Here is a 22,853-nt window from a genome sequence, read left to right as displayed (position 1 = left end):
CAGCGCTTGGACATGCAAACATTTATAGGTCACTAAAACTGAATTCTTGCTTCCATTTTTGTCCCAAAAATCATCAAAAGCACAGACATGCTGCTTCATTTCAAACATAAACAAAGACACTGCAGGGTTTTGAGCCACTGCCCTTGTTCCTTGCATTTTTTAAGAAAGAATGCATTTATTTTTTGGACTGCTACACTATATACCTGCACATACTTCAAATATAACAAATTGTGTTTTTGCTCCCACTTTTGTCAAAAAATTGTCACACATGAGCAGTGCTGTTGGACTGTTTGAAATGTTCCTTCATTGCACAAATGAACAAAGACACTGTAGATGTTTGAGTCAATACCCTGCTGCAATTTGGATCTTTAAAGCAGGATGCATTAATTTACTGACTGCCACGCTGCATACCTGCACATAAAGATATTTTAAGCAGCACTTAAGCATGATGACACTTCACAGACAACAATAATTGCATTTTAGCTTCTCGTTTTGTCCAACAAATGTTAAAACACAACATGCACTAAATGTCCTTTCATTGCAAACACAAATTAACTGTAGGTTTTTGAGACAGTGCCCTGCTACTGTTTGTTTGGTATTCTTGCAATTTGAAAAGAGGATGCATTTATATTCTGACTGCTACGCTACATAATTGCACGTGAAGATATTTTAAGCAGGACTTAGACATGCTGAAACTTCACAAGTAACAAAACTAGAAAAAAAAAAGTCACGTTGGTAGAAAAGTTCCTTCAGTGCAAACATGAACAAAGACATGAGGATTCTGAATCTGTGCCCTGCTGCTGTTTGCATTTATTTTTGGATTTACTGACTGCTACATTATCTACCTGCACCTAAAGATTTTTCAAGCAGCACATGGACATGATGAAACTTCATAGATAACAAAAACTACATTTTAACTTCCTGTTTTGTCCAAAAAAAACCATTAAGACACAACGTGGGCCCGGTGGAAAAGTTCCTTCTTTGCAAACATGAACAAAGAAACCGCCTGTTTTTGATTCAGCATCCTGCTGTCGTTTGCTTGTTTGTTTGCTATTCTGCACTTTTGAAGAAAAGATGCATTTTTTTTTAAATATTATTGACTGGTGGGCCACATGACTGCTAACTGTTCCTTGGTTGCGAACATGAACAAAGACACTGTAGGTTATTGAATCAGTGTCACACCGCTCTAAATACACACTGGAAAAGCAAACCAGTGGCTGAAAAGTCTCCAGCAAATACACGATTTATCTCTGTTTGAAAAATCTTTGTCAAAACCTACAGCGCCTCGATTTTGCGGGATGTTGCTTAGCCTTTTATTTAAAAACAAAATTATACATTTGCTTCCAGATTTATGTGGAAAACAGCAACAGAGGAAGTGGGTGGAAAACAAAAAGTAATAAGAGTCTGGCTAACCCACTTCTGGTTTTGGTCATTTCATTTATTTTTCTAAAAATGACCTCCACGCTCCAGGTGTACCTGTGCGGGAACGATGAGGAAGCAAAGCACGCAGTCGCAGAAATGGCTACCAAACTGGGCCTTACAGTTCTGGATCGAGGGTCTCTATCTGCAGCCAGAGAGATTGAGGACTTCCCCCTGCGACTCTTCCCAGAGTGGAGGCTGCCGCTGTGCATAGCGGTCGGCCTCACTGCCTTCTTCTTCTTCTACCTGCTCATTAGAGATGTCATCTACGCATACGTTGAAAACGGTGATGAAATCTCCTACAGAATCATGGTGTCCCTGGCCAACAAGGTAAACACTTTCCCCATCCGTTATTATTCCCCTGCAGACTTTGCCTTGTAAACTTTCATATTTACTCTCCATATTTCAGGTGTTTCCAATCGTGTCTCTCATCATGCTGTCTCTCTGCTACCTGCCTGGTTGTATTGCCGCCTTCCTCCAGCTCTACAGAGGGACCAAGTACAGGTCAGACATCAAAACAGGGCAAAAAAAAAAAAAAAAAAGTTTCACTCCTGGTGCAATTTACCATAAAATGTGCATAACTTTTGTAGTGTAAAGTGCCTAGCTCATTTTTGCATGTTCCAGGCGCTTCCCTGACTGGCTAGACCGCTGGATGCTGTGCAGGAAGCAGATGGGTCTTGTTGCGCTAGGCTTTGCTTTTCTCCATGCCATCTACACATTTATCATTCCTATTCGCTATGCTGTCAGGCACAAACTCATCTCGCGTGTGGTGGATGAGGTACAGCGAGCTGCTCCAAACCCCTTGCAGTGTTTCTATACAATCCAGCAGGAACGTTACATGAAAAAGGTGCTTCCTACAACTGCGCTTTGTTCTCTCTTTTTTCTTTTAGTTGAAGAATCAAACTACCCCGTTTTACTTTGATAACACCGAAGCGTGGGGCACAGATTCATTCTACGCACTGGGAATCCTGGGCTTCTTCCTCTATGTCCTGCTAGGACTGACATCGCTGCCCTCTGTGGGAGGCTCCCTCAGCTGGAGAGAGTTCAGCTTCATTCAGGTCAGAGCGCAGCAGGAAAACGTACGGTACTTTATGTGCATTTGTGTTTGCCCGTGTTCACCTTTACGCACATTATCAGTCATGTCCTTAGCATCAGCACAAACACCTTTTAGGGCCTTTGCGATAATCTATATCTGGGCTTTCCGGGTTCTTTTTTTTTTTATCACAGTTATTAAGTAAGTGTTGTAAAAGCAATATGTCATGGGCACTCGTCTAGTTAACTAACTGCCTAACACGGGCGCTCGGAGTGAAACCTTGGCTGACTTTAGCCCAGGATTTTAAATGTTAAGTTATTCATTAAATAGAATTATGATACCTGGTATAATCCCAAGCGGGATGATTGTTAAAACAGGTCACAGGCCCATTTATGTAAAGGTCAGGTCCATAGATAGGCCTCAGATAGTGAATGCAGGCATAGAGGTGCGAGTCAAGAAAATTCTTATGATTTGGTGAGTTGTGAAAGCCATAAAATAACATAACAATTTACATCAACCTACTTTTTTCTCTCCTGTGTGTGACATCAACCAGGGAATGTAATGTTTTGCTGTTCCAGACTGGTTAAATACCTTCCCAAATGATCATTACAGAGGTTTATTCCTGCATCACATCAATATGAACGTGTCTTTATTGTGCCATTTGCACTTATTGTAATCCGCAGTGGAAGAGAACACGAGCGGCCAAATGCTAGAAATCTAAATGAAAGCACATTATCCAAGTAATTAACAATAACTGAGCCTCAAAGGCCACTGGTGCTACAAAACCAATTATGCTGGAATGACTGTGAAACAATTTTTATATTTTTAGCTTATGGTAGCACTTGAGGATTCTGCATAAAATACTCAGACGCTCATCTTCAGATCTATGAGAATAATACCACAGGAAAGTTGGATTTAGTATGTGGCAAGTCATTTTTTTTTCCTGCAGTGCTTTTATTTTTATTTTACTAAAACGTTTTTTTTATCTATTGAGAAAATGGCAGAAATTTACTGAATGCACAGTAGGCTTTTAGTTACCGACTGTCTATTATGGAATGCCAGATGTTTTAATAATGCACTGTTTGTTATTTAGAAATGTCTCTCTGCTATATGTACGTGTCAATTATTCTTTCATTCTGCAGAAAACTCTTAGCGGAACAGTTTGGCATTTTGGAAAATAGCATTTTGCTTTTCATGCTGAGTTAAGTGAGACAGCTGATGCCTTTTCCCCATCTTTATGGTAAAGTAGCAGCAGACAGTTAGCGTAGCTTAGAATTAAAACTGAATAACAGAAAATGTGCACAAAGCCCTTTTCTGTGCAAATGATTTAACTACAGCTGGTAAACTGCGATTCTGTCTGACAACTCGCCTGCCTGAGACGAATAAAAGTAAACAATGAGACTTACTATTAGCTCCTGAGTCCATGTCGGGGATAATTCATAATTAATTATAGTTACATAATAAAGTTACTGCTGTTGTTCCATGTGTGTAAATATCTTGGAGATGCTCATATAGATCCTACTGTTGTCTAAAGCTGTAGATGTTTAATGAACTCGGAGGAAAAACTCCTACAAACAGCTGGAAGCAACAAATTAAACTTCAGCTCCTTTTAATGTTGCCAAAATCTCAATTACATTCATTATTGGTGAATCTCATTACTCTAAACTGTTACAGATTATGTATGTTTGTAATCTAAAAAGAGGAAGGTGTTTTTTGTGATGGTACTTTTTAATATTGGTGTTAAAATATGAAAAAAAAAACCTTCCAGAATTGAATCCAACTTCAAGTAAGTTGCTCTCGCTTGCCAATTCCGTAATGCAACACAATGCACTTCACACTTGTGCTGTACTAAAAGTGAAACAAAACAGGTCTGACCTTGTAAGATTGCAGTCAAATTACCGGAAAGGAAATGTATTTCTGGAACAGGTTTAATTATACTGTATGTTTATTCCTTACGGAAACTGAAGTGGTAAAATCAACGCATTATGGTTTTACAAGGGGTTATGGGCTGGACTTTTTCTTGCCTGAGTGCACTCCCCTCTTTAGTTATCATACGCCATTTAGTGAGGTAGATGAGAGACGGTGGATTTTGTCACCTTTGGACAGTGACACCACCTCTTTCCGCTTGTTTCTGGTATTTACACTACCGTTCAAAAGTATGGGATCACTTAGAAATGTCCTTATTTTTTGACAGAAAAGCTTTTTTTTCAATGAAAATAACATTAAATGAATCAGAAATACAGTCTAGACATTGTTAATGTGACTATTCTAGCTGGAAACGGCTGATTTTTAATGCAATATCTCCATAGGGGTACAGAGGAACATTTCCAGCAACCATCACTCCTGTGTTCTAATGCTACATTGCGTTAGCTAATGGTGTTGAAAGGCTAATTGATGATTAGAAAACCCTTGTGCAGTTATGTTAGCACATGAATAAAAGTGTGAGTTTTCATGGAGCCCAAACTTTTGAACGTTAGCGAATGCTAAGATAAAGTCAGTGTTTGTAAGCTGCACCAAAAACATTTACTAAACACATAAGATAGTGGCTCCAGTACTCTCATAGCCCTCAACAACAAGGTGATAATTCCTAAAAAGCTATTCTTTCAGTTGTTGAATTTTCTGTTTTTTTGTTTTTTTTTTTTTCAGTCTAAGCTGGGCTACCTGACTCTCTTCATTTGCACGGCACACGGCTACATTTACGGCTGGGACAAATTCCTTAGTCGAGCTACCTACAAGTGGTACACTCCTCCAGCGTTTATGCTCTGTCTCATTGTACCGTCTGTGGTTCTGGTGCTCAAGTTTATCATCATCATTCCCTGCGTTGACCGCACTCTGATGCGCATTCGGCAGGGCTGGGAGAGGACCCCGCCAAGGAGGGAGACGGATGACGTCAAATTCACCAACCTGTGAACTCTGACCTTTGGAAATCATCTGATAATTGGGTGTTTCTTTCACATTTTCTTCGGAAGGAAACAAAAAAATACTGCCCTACTTGCAACTAAAGTATTAAATTAAATGTGCTAATTTGTAAGTAGGTGAAAGGATTTACAATATTGAATGCTTTGCACAAAGTATTTTAGGAGAGAAGCTTTAATTCTCTAAAGAAGCAATGTTTCCAAAAAACTAATTTAGTCCAGTTTGTGTGTGACTCTCAATTGTGCAATAGCCAAGCAAAACAAGAAGCTATGGTTTATTTCAGCCAAGTGGACAGGTCTCTGTGGATATAAATATTTTTAATGTCTACTTTCTTTGAGCATTGAAAGAAAGAAAGAATGGGGGAAAAAGCAGATTTCATGTTTGTGTTGCATCTTTTCCACCGAACGTGGTGAAAAATAGATTGATATTCCCTGCTGAAATGCATTGTTTTGATAAACACAGGCACTAGTTTTTCAGTTTTCCGCTCTCGTTTTCCCTTCAAGTGGTGCAATTGCATCCCCGAGGTTGCTCTCTTTTCAGGATGCTATTGATCTCGCCGTTTTCTGACACAAATACCTCACTACCCAAACCTGCCTTGCCTCTCAAGGGCATGCCAACGTGCACGCCGAGGCACACACGCTTGCATATGCACACATGCAACGTAAAGGAGAGCAAGGTTAAGCTAATTATGCTTTCCACATGCAGCGTTAATACATGCAGTGACAAGTGTGAAGGTGGATGACGGATTGTGCAGCCAAAAGCAGACTCGAGAGGCAGAACAAGTGTCATGAAAAGTGCTATTGCAGTGTTAGTCAGTAGCAAATTTGCAGAGCTGAAGCAAGAAATAGTATTAAACCATGCAAGCTGCCTCTAATATATGTGTGGACCAATGCGGAGCAGCTTAATAGAAAGATCAGGCCTGACTTGATCACATGGTAAACAGAGGTAGTGAAAAGGTGCAGAATACAGCAACCTGTTGTAACATTTAATAGCTGGATATGCATTGCAGATACTCTTAATTCAATCGTTTCTAGTGAAAATAAACAATTCTGCTGCAAATATCCCCAATATGAACTGTGGCTATCTGGAGCTATTCCACAAAAACATCTTTCTGGTATCATTCCAGTTAAATTTTTAAGTCACCTTTTATACTGATAATGTCATGCGAGAGGCGATGAAGTGCACAAACTTGGAGGGACAGAGAGTAGCAACAGCTGGAGGAAAAGAGTTTAAATATGTCTCCAAAATGGATGTTGACATTCTTCTATTGCTGTTCTGTGTAATATTCTTCTTTTTCAATCATGAAAATGTTCAAAATCTGTCATAAGGTGAAAAATAAACATACTTCAAACATGAAATCATTTTTGTGTGGACAAAAATATAATGACCAAAATGACAAAAATGGCATAAAAACACATAGACTTTTATATGAGTTATATGTGACCCATTTATGGAATAGTGTAGGGTCCAATCATTCGTGCATTGAAGGGTTAATTCAATATATTAACATAGTTCTTTTTGTCTATATGTATATCTTAAGTTTGAACTTGTCAGAACGCCATGATGTAGATGTCTCAAACTGAATTATAAGTAGTTAAAATGTACCTGAATTATTGTTTTAACAAGCTGAAATGATGTTGCACACGTCAGAAGCTAAAAAAAAAAAAAAAAAAAAAAGCAGGAGGTGAACAGTTTTAACATTTACTTGCCAGACTGGATATATATCGCAGATATCCATCCATCCATCTTCTGTACACCGCTTAATCCTCATTCGGGTCGTGGGAGGGGCTGGAGCCTATCCCAGCTGACTTAGGGCGAAGGCAGGTGTGCTGTCCTCACAACAGGTAACTGTACTGCTAGACAGCCAGCGAACCATCAAAAGATACTCCACACACAAGGCTTTCTTTTCTTGGGTTTATGAAGGCATCTTTTGAACTTGTGGTAACTGTAACATACAAACACATATGCAATCAACATCGCTGTACGTGGTATGCTAATACAACAGCTAACTGATACACATCGCTAACATCGGTAGCTGACAATGAAAACACGACAGAATTTACAAAACTTTCTGAAGTAACAATTCATAACTTCGTGGCCTCTATACGAGTACTTTGTAAACTTGATATTTACAAAGACGAAAATTTCTCTAGGCTCAAACGTTTAGCCACAGCAGCGTTTACATGTAGTCTTTGAAACTGTTTCTGCCGTACCGTTAGTCTGTCTGACGTCAAAACGTCAAAGATTGTCGAAATACAAGACGATCTTTTTGAAGAAGTGTTTCACTCCGATAACTTTTTAACTATTGTCCTTCAACAGTTTTTAACCTTAAATCAACTTAATTACACACTATGAACTTATTTGTAACCTTTTAACTGTTATGAAATTATTAATGCCTTCAAAGGCATGACAGCAGGGGACACCCACAGAGCTACATATAGAGACAAACAATCGCACTCACACAGACACCTACGGACAATTTAGAATTACCAGTTAACCTCAGCATGTTTTTGGACTGTTGGAGGAAGCTGGACTACCTGGAGAAAACCCACGTGTGCACAGGGAGAACATGCAAACTCCATGTAGAAAGATCCTGGGAAGGCCGGGCATGCATTGCAGTTATCCGTAAATTCAAGTCTTCCTAATCAAAAACAACATTTCACATATCCACATCATCATTCTTCCAAGACAAATGACCTCACTTTTACCATATCTGAAACCTGTATTTACAGATATCTTGAATTAGAGTTTTGACCAGGCAAAATGACTGCAGATATCTGTAGTTGCGTCAGAAGCTGAGGCAGAAGTTCTTGGAAATTTCAACCTCAAGTAATCTCATGAATGAGGCTCTCATTCTCCACAAACTCCTCACAGTTGCCATGATTTCTGCCAACACTGTTCATGTACTTTGCTGGATAGATATCCAACGTGAAGCTTCACATCCGCGGCATCAGCAACATCCCATAATAATAATGATGATGACATTTAAGATGGGGACATCCACAGCCACATCCTAAAACTGGGATCAGGGTAAATCGCAAGAATTTCTAAACAGATCGATATTAGCATAAACCTATAGCCGATTCCTAGTTTACATATGTTGTTACGTGGAAAAGTCATGAAAACAGTCATCAGGGGAGATTTGAGGAGCACTGTTCTAGTTTATTCCAGCTAATTTAGTATTTAACTGCTGGCCTGACGTCACTAAGCCTTATAAAAGTCTCTGTCACGGTGCTCCTTTACTAGCTAACAATGTGCTCTGCTTGCCAACACTGAAATACTCATCTTCTTGTGAAACAATGATATTAAAAAGTAAGCAGGTAAACTGTAAGCTAATCCACAACACTTGAAGGGTGGATTATCTAGAAAAATACCATCGGGTACCGGCAGACACTAAACATAAAATGACTCGATTGAATTGGTAGCAAAAACACACAAAATTCCGAGACATCTGCAATATTGTTTCAAAATTTCTGACTAGTCAGAATGGTGACAATGTGTCATTTTATTTCTGGAAAGTCAAACTCTGCAATTAAATATTAAAGGGGCTTGCTGTAGCAGAACAGTTAGAGGAGGTTAGTATGTACGACACTAATGATCCATAGGCAGAGGAGCAAAGGGAGGAAGATGGAGGAGCTGTCGCCATGATAGTCTGGTGCTATGAGGAATATGCAGCGCCTCGTATTTTTTTTTTTTTTTTTTTTGCCCAAAGCAGAACATTTAGTCAGACACATCCTGTTATCTCACATCTAACAGCATTATCTGCACACGCAATCTGTAATCCCTCACACCCTCTGCTATTGTAAAATCCTCCCATTACCAAAGAACTGCTGTTGATTTTAGCCTGTTTCCTGCTGCTGCGGTGCGTTGGGCTTTGTGTGTCTGTGCTGGTGTGCGAGATGAAGTATTCCAATATCGCCCTGGGAAAGAATTAAGATGTAGCAGCGTGCAGAAAATCTGTGAAAACCTGCTAACTTGCATACATCATATTCTCTCGTGTTTATGTTCACGACTAGACAGCCTTGAACTTAGAATAGCTTGATGAAAGTCCAGCCACAGAGGTTTAAGTCTGTACGAGCACAAACAAACAGGAATTGTGGGTTTATGAGGCAGATTTAATGACAAGTTCGCACAAAATTCATCAGTACTATTTAAAATGAAAAGTGTGGGATGAAACTGTACAGTGCTCTGCTGATTTTTGGACATAATTTGAGTTTTTGCACAATTTGCCCTTTAACAAAATTATCCCTGAGATGTTAGAAAATCGGTTTATTTTTGTCCAAAAACGTAAATTATGCCCATTTCTTGTGCTTTAAGTGTGAAATTTTCTATTTCATCTCCAATGCAGATTGTAGATATATATTTTGAGGTTTGATAATCATACAATATTGCATTAGTGCTACTTACATATCTTATCATCTTATTATCTACATATCTCAGCATAAATCTAAAACATTTTGCTTGGTTTTCTCATGTCCCAACAATGTTTTCTTTCAGAGGACTTCAAGGCTGTGCATGCATCTAACACCCAGAAAAGGATCTTAAGATATTTTATTTCTGAACAATTATTAAACCTTAACTATTCTGAAAGAAGGTTTTCAGAATTCTTTACCTTTTCAGCATTTCTGCCTTCGCTGCACTTTGAATTATGAGCGTTTCAGGTTAAAAAGCAGCTTTTTTGCATGGAATGATTTAAAGTTTTGCTCCTTAAATAGAGATCAGAAAGCCCAACTGTGGAATCCTCGGGATTGCATTTAGGACTCATATTTTCAGCACAGCACGGGGCACATGCATCTCGTCCAGGATGTCAATGGAGCAAACGGTATCTCAAGCAGAAGTGTTTCTCATTGTCTGGTGGAATAGACCTTTACAATGTTCTCAAATTTTCAATCTGTCAGCGTGCTGTGGTAACAGTTGCTCTCCATTACATCAGGAAGCAGCTAGCCTACCACAAGGGGCTTTTTCTGAGTTCTCACACAGCACATAATGCTAAATTGATTCAGCAGGAATGTCAGAAGAGAGGTGTTTAAGGTGAGTAGTGTTACTGCTGCGGCTCCTGCTTTCGCAGTCCAATTTATTGTGGAGGTCTCTGGAGGTTTGCAAGTAGGCTACAGCATCAGCAGCAAGCAAATGTCAGTTTTTCAGAGAAGAGATGTAAAAAAAAAAAAACAAAAAAAAAAAAAGTGGTGATAATAAATAACTAGTCCTCCACACTTCTTGCTAATTGCAGCCACATCTTGACAACCAGTAACCCGGTTTATCTCCACAGATTTCCACGTTTAGTTTGTGGTTTCTGTCTCGTGCCGCAGTGATGCTTCCAGGAAACATCGAAGTGAACTCTGTGCCTCTCTGGTTCATTTTACTTTAGTTTCATTATGATGAAATTTAGAGCGGGACTACAGGATCGTTTTTGAAGCACTGACTCGCAAACTTCACAGCAGCGAGAAAACAGAAGAACAACATTAGAAGCCCTCATGCAATCATGAAAACCAACATAAACCTCTAGGTCATGTGAGGAAGAAGAAGGAGGCTGGCTTTAAATTACTTTTTTTTTTTTTTTTTTTTTTTTTTACAAACACTCTCACTAGTTTGAATTTTGCAGTAAAAAAATCAGTCTTTGTTTAAAGAGTTTGCGGAAGTCTGATTTATTATTTACATTTTACCTGGAGCCTCTGCTGCTGAACATTGTTGTTCAGCTGCAGAAATTATGAAGGTTTTTGATTTTGTTTGTCAAAAATAATACTGAACTTTCATCACTGTTGGACCATGGCTCCATCTCATTCGGAATAATGGACTAACTCACAGAACTCTGTATAACTGCTTCAGACTCTGTTGTGCACCGAACTAACAATGTAGAAACTCTTTTAACTTCATTAACTTAGCTGTAGCATTTGTGGGATTTTTCTGGTGCATAAAGGGAATTATTGCAGGGAGTTTTCAGTTTTGCTGGTTGAATACAATATTATGTACAGCTATGGACTTACTGCAAGAATACAGGAACAAAAAAAGAGAGAGAGACAGCGAGACAGTCGGCCTAATAATGAAAACACGATTTATTCTGCTCCTGCCTATAAGCGACTGCAGATACTTTAGTTGGGTTTTTAATACATCACAGGAAAATCAGTGCTTCCTGAGCCATGAATTAAATGCAAATGATTAATTATTATTCATTAATCAAAACTAATGGTACATATGTATTTAAATGAAGACTATTCTAAACCTATGAGGATGTATTCAGTCTCACATTAGCTGAGGAAGCTATTAGCTGACAGATATACAAAAAAAAAAAAAAAAAGCAGAACTGCTGACTCACGAAATCACAAAAAATGTCGACTGCTGCCTGTATGGACGCTACACTACTGGAGATTTATGAGAAAACTAACTGACCACAGTTGTTCTTATTTTATATTATAGTATAAAAATGTGCTGAGGTTAATTGATTATTCTAAATTTGCCTGTAGGTCAGTGCGACTGTTTGTCCTGTTTTAAGTTACTGTATTTTTTTTAAGCTATTCTCTTGTTTTTCACTGTGAAACACTTTGGTCACCCTTTGGGCTGTTGTAAAGGGCTATAAAAATAAACTTTGATTGACAGATTGGTATATTTATCGCAACACTGTAGCTCATGGATCAAATTTGAACAGGAAATTCCTTTAAAAATCGCAGTATTTTCAAGGCATGTGAATAATTTTGGTAAAAGTTTTTGTAAAAATGTAAAAACATAGAAAATACTACAAATTATCATTACCAGCTCCAATACATTACATGTTTATGTCATTTCCAGCTATAAAAAACCTACTGGTCAAACAAAAATGAACTATTAATCAATATTTAACATGAGTATGAATCATTTTGGTCTTAACTATTGCAAAAGTCTTTTTTTTCCTTACAAACATATGTAACTTTATTGGGAAATTTCCTACCGTGCCTCCTTTGTTACATAAAGACGATATATATTCTACCTTGAGGACTTTCAGCAGATGTTGTCAGCATCACCAGGAGAAACAAACATCTGACAGTCACCATAAAAATGTTCAGTTATAATTCCAGAAAAAGGAAAAAAAAAAAAAAAAAACAAGGCTGCTGTGTTGACATTAGAACTTTTACTTCTCCTGGCTTGAAACAAAATACAGTAATAATCAGAAGGACAAGAAGGTGCTCTCATTTCTTTTATTCCGTGTTGGACACCATGCCGTGATCTTCCCTTGCAGTCTGTATCACGATGTTGGGGCAACAATGAAACTGAATAGCGACTTTTAATGCGCTCGCTGCTTCTTTGTCCTTGTTGGTGTCAATGTCAGAACAGCAGCAGTTTCAGGAATTTATATTCAACTTGATGCTTTTTGTTAGAAATTCAAGCTGATTAAATTCACTTCGCTTAAAGCAGATGTCATGAACATTTTACACTTCCAGTAAAAGAAAAGACCTTGTGCAGTGGCTTTAGCGATATTTCGTTTGTTGATTTCCTGTTAATGTTCTTCTAAAGGTCTGAAACCCTTTCTCATTCTTATAGCTAACAATAGTCTATTCATCGTTGGTTTCAGAAATATATGCTACAACCCTGTAAGCACCATCTTTTCAACACAAAGGGTAAAGATCAGGCTTGTGTTCCAATAATTTCCTCTTTGTCTTCTGTTTTTGAAGCAGTGTTGCTCCTGAACTCTTCACATATGGACCTTTGAATTTCAGTTCTCAATGCTTGTCTGATTAACTTCTATATAAACATCAGAACAAGACACAATGGGGCTGTAGTCACATGTTCTCTGCTGGTGTCATCAGTGTTGCCGCTTTTCAGGCAGTTAATCATATAATAGATGCATAGAGATTTGCCACAGTGGTAGGGGTGAAAACTGAGGAGAAGGTTGTTATAGAAGAGGACTTATTTCATGAAAAATCAACCAAATCTGGAAAAAAAAAATGCCCACCTGACCCCCTCGAATCAGCTGGTTTTTGTTTTGTACTATAACTTAAGTATATCTAATGAAGCCATGCAAACTTTGACCTTCAGATTATCAATATTTTCAGGCCCTTTAAACCCCTACAGGACGTCCCTTTTCAATTAATGTTACTTTTTCCATAATATTTCATAACTTTATAAGTACAGATCTTTGACACAGAAATGAAAAAAACACATTCTTGTGAAAACTGCAACCAAATCAGCCTTACAGCCACCCTAGGTGTCACACTCTAAAGCCAAAATCTCATTTTTGCTCTGCACGATTTTTCCTGTATCCAGTTTTGTGCATCAATATTATGGGATATGTCATAGTTTCAATAGCAAAACTGCACCCATTTTCCCTTAAATGACAGGGTCAAAGAAACAAGCATTGGTACCTTGGATGTATTGTCTCTTTTCAAATAATTTAACAAAGCAAAAAATGTTTTAGGTAAACTTTAAAGGCTGCGGATAAAGGCTTATCCGCATGTGGTATAGATGATTGGTCAAAGCAAGTTATAGTAAATCTCATTTTTACCTATATCTTGCTGTGTTCTAATATACTCATATATGAAAGCTCCTAAATGTTGGAAAAAGAAAAGTTGTATGAAGGGAACAATTTGCATGGCTTCATGACAGTAACGAAAGTTATTGTAAGTTAAAAATCAGCTGATTCTAAGGGTAAGAGGTGATTTTTTTTTTTATGGCTCCAGGGAGGTTTTTTTTCCTTCTAATACGTGTTATTATTGTAACTGGATTTTATTGTGGTTCATTATCTTTTCCAAGCATTTACCAAATATTTTTGGTGCCGAAACTTAACCAATGACCAACTAAAAATTAAAAAAAAAAAACAAGACAAAAAAGCTCAATAATAAACACAAAGTGCGATAAGGTAGCTTTCCATTTACAGGAAAGCCAGGTAGGCACAAAGTGCTATGAACATTTGCAGGAACAGCCCTCAATTTGGCCTCTTCAACCTTTCTGTTTCCATTGCGATGTAAAATCCAACACCTTCAACCATGAAATTAGCTCTGAGTGCACAAAAATGATTTAAAGTAGTAATTATTGGGCGTGACTCTAGTTATATGAAACATGTAGGAACAATGGTTGGTTTGTTGAGTAAGTATGGATGTGTAGTACGGCGAATGTTACAGCATTGATTGCGATGTTCAAGAGGAAAGGATGAGAGAAAAATGGTACATGTTCTTTTCTGAGTTGAACCAATCACACATGCACAGCAGCGTTTCTCAGAAGTACCCAGCCTGAAAAGCATCTTTTTCCTCCTCCCAAATCAGCCCTGAAAGATGTCCTACATGGACGCTATTTGCGGTCAGAACAAACACAACGTTTCAGGCCTCAAAATGCAAGTTTGTCTGCTGGAAAATGGCCTGTAGTCTCATGATTGACTAATTCCACCACCCCTTTAACCTCATTACAAGGACACTGCGGGTCTATATAGTGCCTGACGAACCAATGTTAAAAAATGATGCTAAAGGGGCACCCAGTGCATCAAAAATTCATGCCAAAAGGTCCTGACCAAGCCCTGGGTTGGGAGTGAGAGCAGGAAGACGTGCATCACTTTCTGTAGACTCTGAATGCTATCTTATGAACCATAAACCATTCGCATACATCCAGTTAGAGCTCTTGGTTCCTATAGAAAATGAAAATTTGGGACATATTTAACCAATTTTATGATTAGGAAATAACATGCATTAAAAAAAAAAAAAAAAGTAAACAAGGAAACAGAAATCATGGGATGAACCCTTAGAACCCAATGGCTGTGATTTGACCTTTTCAACAATGCTAGCTGCTTAAATTTACATCAGATTTCATCATATGTGTCCATCTCCACACCCATAACTCACAAACTCATCATTTTATTGCTATGTTAATATGACATCAAATATAGCACAGCTGGATCTCTGTATTATGCTTGTAACCAATTTTGTACAGACAGAAGTAATAACGATACAGGTCAGACTTCTGCAAAGTCATATTTTACTTCCTCACTCACTTTCAAACTTCTGCTTATTGGATGAATTTGTTCCAAAATCTCCGTCATTTCATAATGTAGGCAGAAGTCACCCTTTCCGATAAAATCAGATGTGTGCCAAAGAGTAATCTTTGTATACACTTTGTATGAAAAATAAACACAGATAAAGGGATTGCCATTGGGTAGGTCACCTGTGTGCAAGAAGGCAGCAATGATCCTAAGACTCTGGAGGGTCCAATGCAAAGAGGCCACCAGGGGGCCCTTGTTTTGGGGTGGAAGGGTCAAACAATTGCCCGGCTTGCCATCTGTGCAAGTTGGCTGCTACTGTTCATGGATACGAATGGAGTTTCCCACCATTATTTTTCTGATATTGCCAGATTCCAAATAATTTCTCCTCCACAAATCTGCAAATATTATCATATCCAACGAGGGAAGATCTGAACAGCCTGGACTGCTGTGAATATAACAAGATGCAGCATGTATGACTAGACCTTACATTGACCATGGTGAGAGCTTAAATGTAAAAGTACTGAAATTACCCTGAAAATAGTCGAAAGGTCTTTGGGTTTAATATAGCTGAGGTATATAAAGACCTAAGCAGTTATTTAAAAGGAGCTTGACAAAGTATCACAAGATATCTGTCCACAATGTAATGCATACTGTGTTTAACCCAAGAAAGTGATGAATCTGATTCATGTAGCTCATCAAAATGGCCAACAAGCTGGTACTTATCTGGTCTTGTTGGCTTGTTCACTCAAAAAATAACAGTAAGAGGCAGCAGTTGATCCCCAGGTTGGGTTTTAAGAACATTTTTGAACTCTGCTATTGATAAGTTGTATGATTATATGATTGATTTATTTTTTTTCGTGTCATGCATATAAGGGTGCCCGACCCTCATGGGTTTACAAGACATTAACATGCTAGCATTGCAGCAATACATCCAAAACACACATTATTCTGCTGGACCTGACAAAGAAATCCTGCCATGAAAATGATTCCCCTTCTACAACATAAGTCTAGTTTTCATGGTCATCCAACCAAAAGAAATCATCATAAACAGAGGACATCTTACTGAAAAGTATCCTCTTTATATCTTCTTATACAGGACAGTAAAACATAAAATGAACCCCATTCTCAACTTCACCTAAATTACAGCAAAACAAAGTCTGTCCTTCTATGGAGTAGCATTAAACCGCCCAGTCTCTAAAGCTGATGGGAATTTTCCTGAGTGTAACTATGCACACAGAGATCTCGGTCTTTTGCTTAAATTATACTTCACATAAGGTTCCATGCTGTATCTGTCCTTTATATGACACTAAGTTCGGAATTTTCGTTTATACCAAATATCAACACACCATTTTTCTCTAAACCTAAGAGGCATATTACTCTGTAGAGTAACCTATTATGAAAAATAAATGAGTTGTTCAAATGAAATAAAGATTTCAGCTCATTTGTCCAGGAGTGACAACTGGAGAAGTCCAAATTAAATATCACTTTTGTGAGCCTCTGATTGGACATCTTCACAAGTCTATTCCAAAGGTGAAACATTTGGCATTTATGTCTGATGTTTGGAGGTTCGCACCCCATATTTCCACTAATCAGCAAAACTGAAGTAAATTAATATATACTAGAACGCCTCAGAAATGTATTTAGAAAAGTATAATTGAATTACTATGTCTAAATAATTCTGTAAATCCATGCAGCGTATAAACAGACACCACTGGATTAATTCTGATTGGTTTATCCAAACTCCTTGTTCCCCCTTCACTGTACTTGTTTCTTTCTTGTTTCTTTACTTTTTTCTGAGCGGAGAGTTTCGGTCGATTACAAATCATTAACAACCGTCAGCTGTCTGATGTGTTTCTACTCTCTTGATCAGCTGAAATGGCTCGCTGCAGCACAACTTCAAGGGCCTATCTGCGCTGTCACATCCAAATATTACACCACGTCTGCAGAGGACTTCTGTGATGTGACTGTTTGGTGGAGGACGGCATCAGATCAGCCGGAGGGGTTGAACCCTGGAGAGGGATCAGACCGAGACGACTAGACGGAGCGCTCAACTCAGCGGGGGAAAAAAATCCCAGAGTTCCACTGAGCTCCCAGACGGGATGAGATCAGCTGGCTGGCAAGAGAGCAAGAATGAAACAGAACAACATTCTTCAATCATGCCAGAGTCTAGTCTGAAGACCATTTACCATTTTTTTTTTTGTACTTTTAGCAAAGAAAAGCATTTTAGATTTGATGGGAAATCTGCAATTGATTTTTTGGAGAATTTAATTTGTTAACAACAGAGAGCAGCATCTCAGTCTTTATATGGCACCATCACTCACACTGAGGAGGCACAGTTTCTCGTTATTAATTTTTCAGTAAATCTCTGCAGGACAGTTATCTTTTTTTGGTCATTCGCTCATGTCATTTGCTTATGTAGAAAAAATTATCTTTATGTAACTCTGAATTGATTAAGACATAGATAAAGTTATTCTTTTTAAAATGTTAATAAAACTCATACGATGCTATTTAAATTATTAAAATAAGTACACGTAAGACTGTAATGTCTGCTCAGGACACCCACCCAGTTGAGACATCACACTGTGTCCATCCAGCTTTTACTTTCTTTCTTTTGGCTGCAGTTTCTGCATCAGTCTTGCATTGCTCAGCAGTTTTGTACTTGTTTCCGGAGCATCTAAAAATACATTTCATCCATCAATCTCTAAGGGCCTGTGCAAGAGCTTCAACTAAAACAGTAGCTAAATCTAAATGAAATGCAATTTAACTAATAAAAACAAACACATTCTTCATTTAAATATGAAAAATAGATGCACTTTTACACTGTTTGCACACTCCTCAGTGACAATATAATGAAATCTTTGAATTGCCACAAAATCTGTATTAACATTTTGTAGAGGATCACAATTACTTGGTTGTATGTGGTTGAATGAAGGGTGGTTCAGCTGTTGAAATGCATCTATAATGGAACAACCGCTGCAGAGAAATGGTTCCATGCAAAAGTTACGCTACAAAAATATTAGCTACTAGATGTAACTGCAGTTCTATGAGTGTAGCTCTGTTACGAGCTTCAGTTTTTGGGTCTTCAGTTTGTGGACCCAACACAGTGCTGTGAGTTTGTGTAATATGGATAAGATGGTTGTGCCTTTTCTCTGAATAGTCACTAGTATAGTTAGATGGAACATCTCAGAGAGTCCACCATTGTAATCGAGTGGTTACTGAGGATACTCACAAATCAATTAAAAATCAATGTCCTCCAATGCAGGTGGAAAAATTATGATTCTGCCCTTGTGAAAGCGGAAACTCCAAAATTGAATTAGATTTTGGTGGTCAAAGGTCAAAGCCAGTGTGAACTCACATCCATACCATTCTTGTACAAACAACAAGTGAGGAATGCCCGTATTTCCTTGTATCTGGTACACAACCTCCACTTTGACTCAAGGATTTACTGGTTAGATGTTGGTAGTCAGAGGTTATCATTGCAAACTCACAAAATACATTTTTAGTCATAACTCAAGAATCTAAATGCTTATTATGATAAATTGCACTAAAATGTCTAATAGGATAACTGGGTGATGTAATCAAGTCTGACATGGATAGAAACCACTCTAATTTCAGTTTTATGTAGTATATTGGTATTGTTAGTGATGACCCAGTTGTATAGCTACAAATCATTTGTTTACAACAATCTTCTCATTTACATTTGGCAAAAGTGAGAGTAAAAAAAAAGACTTTGATATCAGTGAGCTACAACATTTAGCAGTGTCAGTACTGCCATTAAAGAACCTGAAATAAGTGCATCATACAACTGTCAGCAGCACATTATGTCAAATTGGGCTGTCACAGACATAAAGAGAAAATGGCATAAAGTTAAATTCTAAAAAATGTCTTATGAAACAGTAATTGTACGGTGCAAGAGAGAACGACAGTGGACAGCAACCTGCATAAAGAGCCTCGGGCAGCTGTCAGACAAAGACACTTTACCTGATGACTGCTGAGCTGCTGTACAGAATTTGGTAATAAAAATCAGAAAATTTTAAAAGCGTGCCTGTGTATGCACAAACCACAAGGGTGACGATCTGGTGAGCAAACTATAAATTATTTCCATTATTATAGCAATGAAAAAACCTTGTGATTATTATTTCAGGTGACTTCTTTTCCCCATTTGGAGGAATCAGAGTAGCTGCAGGCTTGTGCAATAATGCAGTGAGTTGCATTTGTACAGAAAAGACATTTTCTAAGTGCAGGACAGTAGACGAGCTCTACTGTCCATTGTTTGGCATAATAGTTGGCTTTCCCCTACAGAACTTGGAACAGCACTCCAGTTCTATTAGGACATAAAAAATAGAACAATGGAGTTTTGTTATGTTGGCTTATATAGTAATTTTTACACAATTGATGGCGGTATTTGAGAGAAGACTTGTACCCGATGAGGTTATGGAGAGGGCAGAAAAATGCCGCCTGTTGTCTTGTCTGAGTAGATTTTTCTCCTCTGAAAACAGCCCTGAAAGAACTTGGACTGGAAGAAGAAAATAAGTTAAGACATGCACCACTGCCGCACTTAACCTGCCTGTATAACCAGCAAAACAAAAGTCTAATTAATGTCTCTCTATGTTTTAATGCAAGTGACGGTCTGAAGCTGCAGCTTTTGGCTTATTTTCAAAAGAATTACAAACTTTACATGCAGATTCTGGACACTAAAAATACTGTGAATAGTTAGATGTAGAGTGCTACATAGGACACAAGGAGCTGCTGGATATGCATGTGACTCAGACGTATAGGGACAACTTGCAGGGAGGTATAGCATCTAATGATTGAGCTGCAGAGAAGGGAAGAGAGGAGGATGAAGCAGCTGTTGCCATGAACAAGCCTGATACAAGAAAAAAATATGCAGCCGCTTTTTATTTTTTTTTTGCCCAAAGCAGAACATTTAGTCAGAGACATCCTGTTATCTAGCATCTAACAATATTATCTGCACACGCAATTTACAATCCCTCACACCCTCTTGCATTATATTTTTTCTCCTATTACCAAAAAGCTGCTGTTGATGTTAGCCTATTTCCTGGGTGCATTGGTGTGTGTGTGTGTGTGTGCGCGTGTGTGTGTGTGTTTGTCGATGTATAAATGAGATAGAGTATTCCAATATTGCCCAGGGAAGGAATTAAGATGCAGAAAAACAAGCTAGCCTACCTTCATCATTTCCACTCATGTTTAATTTCACACATCCAGAGCACCTTGAAACCCATAATGAGATTATGTGTGTCCAGCCATGAAGGCTTGATTCTCCATATGAATAAACAGATGAAATTGTAGGGTAAGCACACAAATTTCATGTTGAATTCACCCACGATTCATCTGTGAAATGCATACTCTGATGCTCAATAGTGCCAAGACAACTTTGTGGTATATGCAATGCACTAATAAGGTTGTAAGAACACCTGCTTTTTTTCCCCTTCTGGCAGCTACAACTAGTTTATAAAAAACAAAGGTTGTGTAAAAGGTCTCAACCGGCCCACAAACATGTCTTAATTGTGTATAAAGTGAAAGTAGGAATTGGTTTCCTATTATAAAGTCATGCAAAACTGAAGTATAGTGTACAACAGAAGTGAACACACCTCTGTGCAATATCACTTCAAATGTCAAATGATTCTAAAGTGTATCATCTACTAATAAATGCACTATTTTTAAGTTGAACAGTAGAGTTTTGCTTCTTATAAACAATCAAAAACAGCTATTTCAGAAAGACTGTATTGAAAGTGAATGACGTACAAGTTAGGAAACCTCTAACCACTGAAACTGAAGCAAGTGCACCTTTCCAGTCAGCCAATGAGCTGTGAACACCACAACTTTCTCAGTTTCGGCCCTATGAGCTATGTTCATCTGCATGTCTGCATCATGGCTCCAAATGGAAAAGAAAGGCTAGAAGAAATGAAAAATCTGAGACTTCACAAAGATGAAAAAATATAAAGGAATATAGATAACAATGAAAAAATAGGATAAGCCCAGTTGCAGCAGTAATCAGGAGGTATATAATGAGCAAAAGTACCACTAATCAGAGCTGCAGTGGTCATCCTAATAACATTATCGAGCTCTGAAAAGCAGGCAAGCGCATAAGACTTGGCACAGAGGTTGTCAGGGGAAATCGAAGTTTCTGTGACAGCTCAGACAGCATGAAAGACAGCGTGAAACATCAACTCTTATGGAAGGTGTAACACTTAAAGTGCTTCTGTACTGTCTTTGTACTAGGTATGGCAGTATAGTTACCTTTAACCAAAGTACTACAGTAGAAGGGAGGATAGGCCAGATCAGAAGACTAAATTCGCAGGAGCCCAGGGTGTGCGAAAACAAGGGAGATGACACCGTATTAAAAGACAATTTGCATTTAATTGCAAAGTGTAAATTGTAAAAAGGTTTGTGCATGATAAAAAAATAGCATTTTCAAAAATAGAAAAAAAGATAAATAAAATGAAATAAAAATAGTCCTTTTTGTCTTTAGTGGGGTTTTTTTTGTTGTTTTTTTTTTTTGTCTTTCAGTCTTTCAGTGTCAGTTGTTCAGAGTTCAGTGTTCACGGTTATGTGTTTGTAACCAGTTGGGTTACAAGCTACCAGTTTGTTCGACTCACCATCCAGTACTGGAAGTTGATCCTTGGTTCTTCTCAAGATTTCCAAATCCAATCCAAAAAAAAACCCGACCTGAGGAACAGGTCAGAATAAAGCAACTTAAACTATGACCTGCAGTGTCTATAGCTTGTTACCCTGTTTGTAAAGGCTTTACAATATTTTCTACATTCTTTTTCCATGTTGTACAACAATTTATAATTCAGCATCAACCTTCTACATTACCAATTACCAATAAATGAAATCAAAATAATTTACATTTAGTAATTAAGTAATTAGTTTCTCTGCTCAAAAGTATAGGGTGAATACACCTATAAATTAATCCAAAACTGCTTTAGAAGTGGATTAGAAATACAATTGGCTTGTAAATGTATCCAAATATATCAAAATTTAGTCAAAGTGCAGGTAAATGCACTTGACATTAACACAGATTCGCTAGTGTGCTGACAGATTGGCACCATAGAAAAACGAATGCTAACAAACACAAAATACAGCACATTTCACAACTTTACAACATAATTTTCACAGGAACCTTCAAGTAACATTTGTTATATGGTAAAATAAACCCATTGTTAGGCGTGTGGCCTCAAAATATGCACTTTCTTTGAAGAAACGCTAGTAGAAGTTCCAATCGGAGGTTAACATTTAAGCTAGCGGCGATTAGCATGCTAAATTAGCCCACACAAACACACTCAATGGGACTTACCATGCTAAGCACCACACGCAGCAAGGGGAATTCCAGCTCACAAGGGTTCACAGCCTTGAATCTCTCAATATCTTTAAATTTAACAAACGAGTTGTCATTATATTTATATATTTCAATGCTTACACAAGTTTCAGTGGTTTTCTGCTCACCAAATCTCCGAATTTCTCCACAAAAGGCTGCTACTGTCGCGTTAGCTTTTCCACCATCGTAAAAGGATCTCCCTCGAC

The 22,853-nt window shown here is 38.0% G+C and overlaps 1 protein-coding gene and 1 long non-coding RNA gene across 2 annotated transcripts in view; one reads left to right on the top strand and one right to left on the bottom strand.

The window, feature by feature from the left end:
• Positions 1-6,726, top strand: part of LOC111573140 (metalloreductase STEAP4-like) — a 16,257-nt gene extending 9,531 nt beyond the window's left edge. Inside the window, exons 5-9 of the mRNA XM_023277157.3 lie at positions 1,471-1,749; positions 1,829-1,923; positions 2,044-2,197; positions 2,310-2,477; positions 5,099-6,726. Of these exons, the coding sequence (XP_023132925.1) occupies positions 1,471-1,749; positions 1,829-1,923; positions 2,044-2,197; positions 2,310-2,477; positions 5,099-5,362 (960 nt within the window). The 3' untranslated portion in view covers positions 5,363-6,726. The remainder of the gene's footprint in view (positions 1-1,470; positions 1,750-1,828; positions 1,924-2,043; positions 2,198-2,309; positions 2,478-5,098) is intronic.
• Positions 6,699-22,853, bottom strand: LOC111573141 (uncharacterized). Its single transcript, XR_002746510.2, has 4 exons — positions 22,776-22,853; positions 22,627-22,697; positions 21,926-21,995; positions 6,699-7,313 (listed from the first exon to the last, which is right to left on the bottom strand). It is a non-coding gene; the product is annotated as an uncharacterized LOC111573141 (long non-coding RNA).

The sequence above is a fragment of the Amphiprion ocellaris genome, chromosome 9 (genome assembly GCF_022539595.1).
Source record: "Amphiprion ocellaris isolate individual 3 ecotype Okinawa chromosome 9, ASM2253959v1, whole genome shotgun sequence".
In the NCBI taxonomy this organism is placed as follows: Eukaryota; Metazoa; Chordata; class Actinopteri; family Pomacentridae; genus Amphiprion; species Amphiprion ocellaris.
This window is presented reverse-complemented; position numbering and strand designations above follow the sequence as displayed.